Here is an 11,556-nt window from a genome sequence, read left to right as displayed (position 1 = left end):
TGGCTGTTGATAGCTGTTTTTTGCTAGATAATCTCATCTAACAATTAAGGTACTAAGTTGACCCAAAACCCTAAGTTATGAGGTTATAAGCCAACAATATAGTCAGACTGACTGTGATGCAGTCTTTTGGAATCTCTACAAGTTTCAAACAATCTCAGATTCCTCATTTGTTGTGTGAACATCTTGAAAATCCACCTTGCAATTATAACCATGAAGTTTGACAAAATTACTTTCTTATTGCAAAACAATCAGTGTTTTGGTTAGGTGTAAGGGAAGATCGGTTACTTGAATGGTGAAGGAACCTATTCCTAACAATTTATGGTAGGTGAGACGATGAGAACTTGACTGTCATATCATGGTTACTTTAACTAATGCAACCTCTATTATTAATGATAAATCTCTTATCACAGTCTACTAAGGAAAGTGGGATGCTCTTGCTTACACATACTCAAGAATGGGGAATGTCACATGAATTCTTTTCAATTGAAGAAAAAAAATTCATGAGACTACTCAAGATGATAAGTTTTTTGGTCTTTATTTCTCTATCATGAGGCAAAAGTGAGATGACTTAGAATATTGTGGCAGGACTTGCTGTACCAGGGAAACATGCTTTAAACTTCATTGGCAACATTTTCACCTGGATAAGCATAAGGGAGCAGTCGATCAGGTAATATCCAATGCCACTTGCTCATTACATTAGTTGAGAAAGCTCATCTAAGTTTTGATGGTTTTTCCACCTCATAGCCTATGGTCCTTTCTCATCAGGAGGCATGCTTAAAGTAAGAACAGAGGGTTTTTTTGTACTTCATTAGTTGAGAAAGCTCATCTAAGTTTTGATGGTTTTTCCACCTCATAGCCTATGGTCCTTTCTCATCAGGAGGCATGCTTAAAGTAAGAACAGAGGGTTTTTTTGTACTTCATTACACTTTGTTTAGATGCTTTATCTATCTATCTATCTATCTATCTATCTATCTATCTATAAGCATAAAAAAATAAAAAAAAAACCCTCTGGAGAACAAAAAAGGGAAGCAAAGTAATAGAAGAAAAAATTACAAGGAGGAACCAAACCCTAAAACCAGGAGTCAGAAGCCAAAAGAATATGCGCATATATTAAAGCTTAAAACAGAAAATCACTGTGTACCTGAAAGGCAGATATTATGTCGTAAGTATGGCCTTGAAAATGACCAGGCTGCATATGAAATAATTAAAAAGAATGAATCACCGGCAGCTATAAATGCCACTATTTTTTTGATAAATATAAAGGTAAATGAATGATAATAACCAAAAAATAAAGCATCCAACTTCAATTATGAAAGCATTAAAAATCAATCATTAGTTCATTACACAGTTTATAATAGAGAAAGACTGGAATTAGTATCATTTCTTACATCATGCCATTTCTCAAAGATGACTTCATACAACATTTCATATCTCAGTATAAAGTGGTGTGCCACATTTTGCAACACATTCATCTTCAAGCCCATCCCTTTTTGTTAGTACAAAAAGGGGTGTGCCACACTACACAGGATGGTATGATTGGGATCCCAATTATAATTGTCAATCTGCCTCTAGCTTCACAATTTTCAGCAATTAAGTTAATTGGAATCAACAATTTTACAGAACTAACCTATTTTAACTTGAGAACAGTTTGTCGTAATTCGGTTGTAATTAATGATGAGACTGATCAAACTATTAATAGCGTATAATAATTAATTTAGTATGAGTTTTAGAAAGCAATTTGGAGTGAAAAAAAAAAATTGGAAGCAAAATCATTTTCTGAAGTACAATTATTTAGGGAAATGATTATTTGCATCATTATTTTGATATTTGATTTCCTATCTATATACATTGGGTGTGCCCCCTTTTTTTGGTGTCTCTTAATACAAGCTTTTGTCTATCAAAAATAAAAATTGATATTTGATTTCAGGGATAAGATATATCAAATTAAATTGTTTGGACATATATGGTAGGAAAGATAAAATTAACTACTCATAAATTGAGATATATATATGTTAATAAAGAAAAGTAATTCTCTTTTGGAGAGACTCATGACAACGACAATCTCCTAACTTACTAATGCTTCCCTACCTACCTATGGATAGCAATAGACCATAACTACTCCAAGATCAACTTCAATAAGCATAAAGTAGCACCCTCCTCCGCATGCGCATACACTAGAAAACAGATTAAACCAATATTGGATCTAATTGCCCAAAATATTACAGATCAGACTAGGGAAAAATAAACTGAACAAATGAAAGGAAGAAAACAAGAATAGAAGTTTTGGGAGAGAATAAACCTGGTTTATTGAATTTTTAGGTGGCATTGAATGTTGCAAAACCCATTTTTACAGGTGAATCTGAACTAGCCATTATGGGCTCTTTAAGGCTCAAACTGCTAGTAATAGTTGAGTTTTTTATGACCCAACACAATCAAATTAAGATCTAACTTAACAAGTTCCATAGTTATGCTTGTAATGTTCAAACTTTTATTGTCCAACAGTTAGAAACAAAAACCTGACATCAAGTCAACAGTAGAATTATTTAATACCTCTCCAAAGTCTTTTATCTTTTTAATGTGGTATACTTAAGTTTTAAAGCTTTTGAAGAGAAATTTTGAAATGGGAACTATTTGACTTAAAACCTCAAATTTGAAATGGCCCCCACCAGACTCAAAACTTCATAGTTAATAGTGAATAGTAGTAGTATTAGTGCTGATAATAATAATAATAATAACAACTCCCTTTTTTTTTTTATCTATTTGTATGTATTTATTTATCAATTTGAAATTGAAATCCCTACTTTCCAAATTTCTTTGAAGGTTTTAAACTCCATATCCTGGAATAGAATGAGAGTTTTTTTATAAATTTTAAACATATTAACTATCAAGCTATTAAGTCAAATTTCAATTTCTAATGATAGATTATAAAAGCTCAAACATAATAAGCATAAGACCTTGTTGGGTTTCACCACTAGATCATAAAAGCCCAACAATCAGGATTTAGTAAGTTCATAACGGTCAGCCCTATCTCACCTATGAAAAATAGGCTTCTACAGCATTCTAGACCATTGAAATCTAGATAAACTAAGTATTTTTCTCTCCCTATATCCCTATTCCTCTACAAGCTATAACAATTCTCTCCAGCTCTCCACTACCTTCAACTTATTTCTTCAAGTAATTACCCAAATTTTCTACACTACTTGGTATTTCTGGGCAATCACATAGGACAGGTTCATTAATTTTATCGAGAACATGCACATAGAGGAAATACTTTGTAAGCCTTTTAGGATATCTTAGAGTGGTTATTGACAACTAGTAACCACATGTAAAAAAGCAATAGCAAATTCAGAACAAAATCAGTGTTAAATGATTCCCCAAAAAAAGTCAGCTTTTTTCCTTTTTCTTTGATAGGTAATAAAATTTATAGATATGGCCAAAGAGCAATATGCCAAAGTATACAAAGGAAATGGAGAATCGATAGACCACCTTTTTCTTCATTGCCCTGTTACCATTGGACTTTGGCACAAGTTGTTCAATCTAGTAGGGTTGGCTTGGGTTCCTCCAAGGAGTATTGAGGACATGTTGGTTATTGCTTTTAAAGGCTTGGGGAACTCATTAAGAGGCAAGACACTTTCGCAAATGGCTTGCCTTACTTTGTTATGGATGGTTTGGCAAGAGAGAAACAATAGGATCTTTGAGTATAAGGGGAGAACGGAAGAGACGTTATGGGACTTGATTATGTTCTTTTCCTCTCTTTGGGCCTCTTGTATTGCAGCTTTTAGAGGAGTTCCTCTAAGTGCTTTACAATTCAACTGGACTGCGGTTTGCGCTTCAAAAGTTTGAGAGTGTTGGGTTTTTTCTGTGTTTTTAGTTTTCTTTAGTTGAGTGTTTTCTCTTTTGTTCAGTTTTTGTTTTGTGGGAAGGACCTCTCATCCTTCTCTTGGTTTCTTCTCTTTCTCTTGTATCTCTTCTTTCTCCTATGTCTTTTCCTCTATTAATATACTTTTCTTCGTTTCTGATCAAAAAAAAAAAAAAAAAACAACAGGCATCAAACAGCAATGCCAAGAAAGAGAGAACACAAAGAACTCTCTACCTCAGCACAAGCCCAACCAATCTACACCATTAGCCAAAGGCATTGAGCCTTTTTTATGTACAATGTAACCCCTGCTAAAAGGTTACTTGGAATGAACATTTCAGCTTTTAATCAGACTCCTCATTTTCAAATGCTATTCAATTTCTTTCCTTCCAAATCATTAAAAAATGCATAGAATAGCAGCTGTTTGTGTCTTCTTACTTTTTCTTACCACAAAAGAACCATGACAACTTAAAAGACTCACTTTGAGAGTGAAAAGGAACACTTAAACTACACTAAACAAGGAGAATAACAACCAGTAGAAAACCTTTGATTTGGCACAATAAAAGAGATTGTAATCAATTGACTCCTCCTCGTCTCTACAAAGAAAACAACTATTCACCACTGGCCACCCTTCCCTCTGAAGTTGATTCAACATCAATACTTTTCACAATTGACTTCCCAAGCAAAAAAAAAAAAAAAAAAAAAGATAAAAAACTTGCTTTGAATGGACCCATGAATTTGAAATTATGCCTGTTGGGAAGGAAATTGATATCCCTAGCTCCAAAACAAAATAGAGATATGTGACAGAAAAAACTGTGTTCTTCAAATCCATCCAAAAGACCATATCATTTTCATCCTTCTTCACCAACTCAGCTTGCAATCTTGAGAAAAAAGTCTCAAAAATACCCAACTCTCGATTCTTTAAGTGTTTAAAGAAATGCAGATTCCAATAACATCCTGCACCTATCTATTTGATAAATCCACCACCCAAGCCTCCTTAGACAAGGCTCAAACATACAAAGAAGAAAAGTATACACAAAAGGATTCCACTCCATTTATCCTTCCAAAACTTCACTCTCCTTCCATTACCCACTGCAAAGAGTGCCCTACAATTAAAGAGGTCTCACCCTTTCCTAATAGTTTTCTATAATCTAGTGTCATACCCATTTCTCACCTTGCAAGGAGAGCTTGATTAAGTGATCAATAGCTTATAATGCCTAGTTCCCCCATGTTCTTATCCATGCAAAAGACTGTACATTTCATGAAATGTGGCCTTTTCTCCAATGTCTCACTTTCCATAGGAAATCTCTTTGATCTTTTTGAGCCTCAACCTGACTTCATAGGAATTGAAAACAAGGATATATGGTAGACAACAAATAGATAAGGTGCTTCAAATCAACAAGAGCCTCCCACTTTTGAAATATATTGCCTTTACCATATCAACAATCTTTTACAAAAACTCTCTCCAATCTTTTTGAATATATTATTACTTGTTTTATCATTTCTTAAAGTTTTTCTAATCTCCATAAGTTTTAATCAATTTTTGTCTTATCAATATTTGCATCTAATATTTCCGTAAAATCTAGTCACCAATATTTCGTTAGTTTCTAATATTTTAATCCTTGGTATACCATGAAGTTATTTGTTATTGTCTAATTTTATATGCACACAATTTAATTGATCTTTTCTATAAAACATATTTAATTTGTTATTTTGTTAAAAATGAAATATTCAAAATGTACTAATTTATATAGAAAAGAAATTTAGGAAAATCATTTTTTTCCAACAATCTAAAGTTAATATTTATTATTAGAATAACTCGTTCTAATTTCTATAAAAGAATTTTAGGAAAATAAAAAAAAAATCCAATAATATAAAGTTAATTATTATTATTATTATATTATTATTGATAGGTAAATAAGAATTGTTAAAGAAAGAAAGTATACAAGTCATATACGAAGAAAAAAGGACAAAAAGGCGCGAAAACACAAAAACTTGCTACCGCACCCTATTGTGAGCTTACCCAATCCACAAAGTCTAACAATGATAAAGATCCACCTCAATGTACAATCTAACCCAATCCCAAAATAGATACAAAAAAGAATTTTTAATTGTTTGATTCATGCTTTCAAAGTTGTCAAAAGCCCTCCTATTTCTCTCCCGCCATAAAGCCCAAACATACACAACAAAGCAGCTTTCCAAGCCTTCTTCCTCTTTTTACCCACAAAGGACCCAACTCAGAAGGACCTCTCTAACTAAACAACTCAACAACCATTGAATGCCAAAAGTGCAAAGATCAATTGCCACAACAAACGAGCTTCGAACAATAGATGAGAATATGGTCACTAGTTTCTTCTTCTTCCTTGCACAAGTAACATCTATTAGGAATCCTCCAACCCCTCTTTTTGTGATTCAGAGTCAAAATCTGGCCCAAGTTGCTTCCCAAGCAAAGAAGCTAATTCTCATAAAGTTAATATTTATGTATTAGCATGCTTTTAAACTAATAGCTCAAAACTTTCTTTCACTTTCAAATTAATATATAAAGCTTATGTTAAATTAACTTGCAGATCTTTCTTTATAATTAGAGAGAGAGAGAGAGAGAGAGAAACAAAGAAGAAAAAATAATATCATACAACCCAATCCAGTACACTCTTATAGAAGAAGTAAATTCCCTATACTTAGTCAAGGAAATAACCCCACTCAAGAAACCAATTAACCTCCTGATTAGCTAATCTAGGTCTTCATCTCAAGTACACATCAATAGAAGTTTCTCTATGGAATCTACCTCATCAGATTATCCCCACATGCACCTCTGCCTCCACTCTTAAAGTCAGCCCAAGAAATAACTATCATTGGGTCCCCCTTCAATGATGAGATTATCTCCCCAAGAGTTGAACTATCTCAAAAAGATCCTCCTTCACCTTATCTTGGATTGGTACCCCAATCTATCCAAGCATGAAAAATAAAAAATGCATGGGATTGAAACACTAATCACACACCTGGAGGTAACAAACATGCTTTTGACACTATGAATATCACAAAGCATGCCACCCAATCCTTGTTTTTCAATAAGAAAATGATAATTATTCCTAAAACTCCAAATTGTTTTCAACCTATTACCAAGCAAAGAAAACTAGAACTTATCCCTATGACTCAAGAAGTCCCAAGGTATATAATAAATCACTCTGATTTTATCAATTGTTCAAAAATTATTTTCAAACTAATTCTAGAATGCAAGTTAGACTATTATCCATTCTCTTTGATGTGCACTAACATTTCCCTAACTTCAATTTTTGGAATTTCTTCAAATAATTTAGAATACCCCATAATTGATAAGTTTCAATGAGTTGTCCACAACTATGATAAATACATTTTAACCACAAAATCTCATAATCATTTTGACTTCAAAGTTTCATATGATGTTCGAGAAGTCACCACAGGACTCCATCCTTTCAACAAACTAATAACAATCATAAACTCAACCAGTAAGCTAGAGAACCTAAATGCACTACAACTTTTTCTACTTTTAGATCTATCAAATTTATTCCTTATTTCCACAATTCTACAAAATATGAAGCAAAACAGAGATGACACATAATGATTTTAATAGCAAGCTGCATAAAGAATGCTCTGTTAATTACTTAGATATTCAATTTGCTGTATTTCAAAATGGCAGGAATGTCCTATACCTTTAACTAGTATATGCAGTTTGTTTCTTAACCTCCATATTTTGTAGGTTAAAAAAAAAAAAAACTATAGAAAACTTAAAATAATAATAATAATAATAATAATAATAACAATAACAATAATAATAATACTAATAATAATTCTTAATCTATAACAAGTTAATAATAATAATAATTCTTAATCTATAACAAGTCAACAATAATAATAGTTCTTAATCTATAACAAGTCACTTTGTAACAATAAATTATCAATTTCATCATATTTTGGAGAAGAATCCATGCCAAAGAAAGGAGGGAAAGGAATTACAAGCTTAAGCCATATCTTCCTTGACCTAATCCTTTTGTCATCAAGATTAAGTTAAATAAATACAATAAATAAACAAATAGAGTTGAGAAATCACTGCCCCATACACAAAGCTTTTATCTCAGAATGATATTTCTTTTGGAAAAGGAAAGTCTCCTAATGTGAAAAATTAACCGCAGTCTGTTCTATCAATTTATAAAAACTAAACTAATGACAAAGTTTTGCGAGTTAAACATAGCACTTAGAAATGCAATATGAGACTTCCACTTATATAAAGAACTTTCAATAACCAAGGATATCTAACCTTGATAGCTCCACCATAAACCATAATACTAGGCCGATTGAGCCGTCCCATTGCCATTATTGTACCTGGCATCTGCAAAAATTACTAGCATCAGATTAAAATGATTTTGAATGTCACCACCTATTTTACCAAAAATAAAAAGAAAAAACAAAGAAAATGAAAGAAAGAGAGAGGAAGGGAGGGAGACATTAGTTCTCTTTTTCCTTTCCCTTGACAGGCGAAGGGAGGGAGATTTCCTTTTCTTTTTGATAGGTGAAGGGAGGGAAACATTAGTTGCAATATGATTTGTTAGGGCACAGATATAAAAGAAGGCAGGCCTAATTATTTGATGTTAAGGAGATGAAAGAGAGGCAATAAGTAAAGCACAACTTTTAAACACACACACACACAAAAATTTGAAAGTCTTGGTACTGCAAAGACTCTTTAGAAAATCATGCAAACTCCCATAAAGATCAAATTTTAAGCAATAGCCTTGATCAATAAAATGAATCACCGGAGACCTCAACCATTTCAAACCACTGATAATTGCATGAATGTTTTACCCCAAAATTAGTGAAGAGGAGAAATGGAGCTCTTCAACGAGATAGTCTTAGAATATCAACCAACTCTGGCATCTGAATTTAGTATAAGTACAAAATCCTATAACTGCCTCCTCACCAACATAAATACATCAAATAGGATTTCAACATACAAGCTTTTAAATATGATTAATTATGTTTCCATGCCAGAAAAGCTACCATCATTTTTCAACCCAAGTAGAGAGACAAAGTAGCATTTGAAACCAAGATATCAAGTTTCAGCCAGCATATGTTCTAAGATAATCAGCACTCATAAAAAAGCTACAAACTGAATAATCCCAAATCACCAGTGATAGAATAAAACATGAAAAGCACATATTTTCCAGCAATCAGAAGAATCACCAATGTCTTATAACAGTGGCATGATTAGAACGGCCCACCCAAAAGGAAAGAATAAACAAAAAGTGACCCATTCAACTGAACCATAATCATAAAATCAAAATCATAAAAACTTAGATGTGCAAAAAAAAAAAAAAAACACATGAGCTCACATTTTAAACAGAAGTTCACTGAGTAAAAGGGAAAAGTAAAAAAGCATAGAACAAAAGGTCACATTTTTGCCATAACCACAGGACACAGTTGAGGAAAGGCAAAAGCAGAAAAAATACCTGGCACTTTTGTCACAACCCCATAAATAACCAGAAGAAGCAGAAAAACAGAGACCAAGAACATACAATTTTTGTCAAAAAAACCATAATTCAACAAAGGGGATATCATTCATAAAAACCCAATAAAGATAAGGCAAAAAAAACACAGTATTGCAAATTCTTGTCATAATCATGGATACCCAGTTGAGAAAAAAAAAAAACACAGCACAATAGCCTACGTTTTTGTCACAATAATAAACATCCAGAGGAGAAAAATTCGAAGACGAAATACAAAAATCCACATTCTTCATCACAATCACAAATACCCAAAAGAAATGGCAAAGAACCAAAAAAAGGCTTACATTTTTGTCACAACCGGGAATAGAAATGTTTCCATCATACCACTGAGCAGACATGACCGTCTCAATACTATCAGCAATCAAATCCCTAGACTGCAAGCTATAGCACATGCCTCTCGTGCCCATTGAGATGGCATCGCTGACACCAACAGTGTTGAACCTGAACCCAACCATGCCGGCATCTCTCACCCCCTCCTTCACAGCCTCTGAAAGCTTCAACAAATGCATGTTGCAGGTGTTGCCCTCGTACCAAACCGATGATATACCGATTTGAGGCTTGTGCATGTCCTCATCCGAGAGACCCACGCCATAGAGGATGGCTTGTGAGCCGCCCTGGGACTTGGGCTCGGTGACATGAGAGCTGTACTTGTTGAGCTTGTGGGCGGTCTCTTTCACTGCGGGTGGCGGCGATTGGGCTACCTCGGTCGATGCTCGGACAGACACGAGGCGCACATGAGGGGGAATTGTGGTTCTCGTGGCCGTGATGGAACCGGTGGGAATGGCGCGAGGAGAAGGGGTTATCAGAGCTGCTTGCATGGTGGCGCCCGGGAATGATGGCGGCTGTGGTGGAGGGTTGGGATTATGAGGTTTTGGGCGGCGGCGGTTGTGGTGGTGGACAGGGTTTATGAGGTTTTGGGGATGGGGAACTGATGATGAGCGTGCCGGTGTTCACTTTGACTCTTGGGAAACCTATGTTTTGATGGGCTATTTGACAAATATGTAAGTTGCTCCCAACCCAACTTTTTGAAATTTGAAAACTAGCTTTTAATGTGAAAAATTATATCTTTTTTATGCACTTTAAGTCGGTTACATTTTTTGTACCAAGATTGCTTTTTTTTTTTTTTTTCCTCCCATACCCACCATTCGCCTTACCCTCCCTCCCTAGTGAAATCGACCGATGTTATCACTGGCCGCCACTCACACCTCTCTCCGATCAGCAATCTCCCCCTCTCTCCCTTTCCCTTCCATCTTTCTCTCTTTTTCCTTCCCTTTCGACATCACCAAGAGAGAAGAAGGAGTGGCAATGGTGGAGAACTAAGGCCGGAGGAAAGAAGGTGCGACTAGTTGCCATTAATAGTAGCAACCAGCAACTCTCGCGGTCATTGACGACGACGACGACGGCAGAAGCAAAAAAAAAATCCTCGTTTGATCCCAAGAAAATCCATCCCCATTCGATTTCCGGGAAAATTCATCCTCGTTTGATTTCCGAGAAAATCCATGCAAAACCCCCAAGGAAAACCAAAAAAATTGTTTTTTTTTTTTTTTTTTTGTTCTTTGTGTTTTCTGGATTTGTTCTAGGGGTCTCTTTGCTTTTATGCCATTGGATTTAAATTTCACGAACCCTAAATCCACGATTTTTTAGGTTGAAAAACACAACCTTTGTCAATCGGGCGGTGAGAGGTGTGAGTGGCGGCCGGTGATGACGCCTACTGGCCGGTTTCACTGAAGAGGGAGGGAAAGGCGGATGGTGGGTACGGGAGGGGAAAAAAAATGGCAATCTCGGTACAAAAAATGTAGCCCGCTTAGAGTGCATAAAAAAAAATATAATATTTCACATTAAAAGCTAGTTTTCAAATTTCATAAAGTTGGGTTCCAAAAAGTATATATTTGCCAAATGGCCCCATCAAAACACAAGTTTCCCTTGATTCTTTTCTGTTTTTTCTCATGTCTTATTCGATCCCACGTGCATTTTAGATGACATGCTTCACGCTCTATGCATTTTTCTTTATAAATGTTTTGTAAAGAATAGGTGTGGTCCACGCATGTTTGCACGGTTAATTAATCCTCAACCCATTATAATTGACCTAAAGTCCACAAAACGTGCTAATTTGACATCGAGTCCATGAAAATTTCCTCATTTGGGTAGTATTTTATCGTGAAT

The 11,556-nt window shown here is 34.7% G+C and overlaps 1 protein-coding gene across 1 annotated transcript; it reads right to left on the bottom strand.

Annotated features, from left to right (window-relative positions):
* Positions 1-1,104: 1,104 nt before the first annotated feature.
* Positions 1,105-10,365, bottom strand: LOC117914083 (dihydroxy-acid dehydratase, chloroplastic-like). Its single transcript, XM_034829270.1, has 3 exons — positions 9,678-10,365; positions 8,151-8,222; positions 1,105-1,189 (listed from the first exon to the last, which is right to left on the bottom strand). Exons 1-3 carry the CDS (start codon positions 10,209-10,211, stop codon positions 1,118-1,120), a joined length of 678 nt encoding a protein of 225 aa, XP_034685161.1. The 5' UTR covers positions 10,212-10,365; the 3' UTR covers positions 1,105-1,117.
* Positions 10,366-11,556: the final 1,191 nt, after the last annotated feature.

The sequence above is a fragment of the Vitis riparia genome, chromosome 5 (assembly GCF_004353265.1).
Source record: "Vitis riparia cultivar Riparia Gloire de Montpellier isolate 1030 chromosome 5, EGFV_Vit.rip_1.0, whole genome shotgun sequence".
Classification (NCBI taxonomy): Eukaryota; Viridiplantae; Streptophyta; class Magnoliopsida; order Vitales; family Vitaceae; genus Vitis; species Vitis riparia.
The sequence above is the reverse complement of the archived record's forward strand: the minus strand, read 5'-3'. Positions and strand labels throughout refer to the sequence as shown.

What these genes read in the sequence shown, in the direction of transcription:
- LOC117914083 (XM_034829270.1), bottom strand. Translation starts at nt 10,211, where the DNA reads ATGCAAGCAGCTCTGATAACCCCTTCTCCTCGCGCCATTCCCACCGGT. An exon ending in TTCCCGGTTGTGACAAAAAT is followed by an intron (nt 8,223 to 9,677) that starts GTAAGCCTTTTT and finishes TAATTTTTGCAG; the next exon opens with ATGCCAGGTACAATAATGGC. An exon ending in TTTATGGTGGAGCTATCAAG is followed by an intron (nt 1,190 to 8,150) that starts GTTAGATATCCT and finishes TTTCATATGCAG; the next exon opens with CCTGGTCATTTTCAAGGCCA.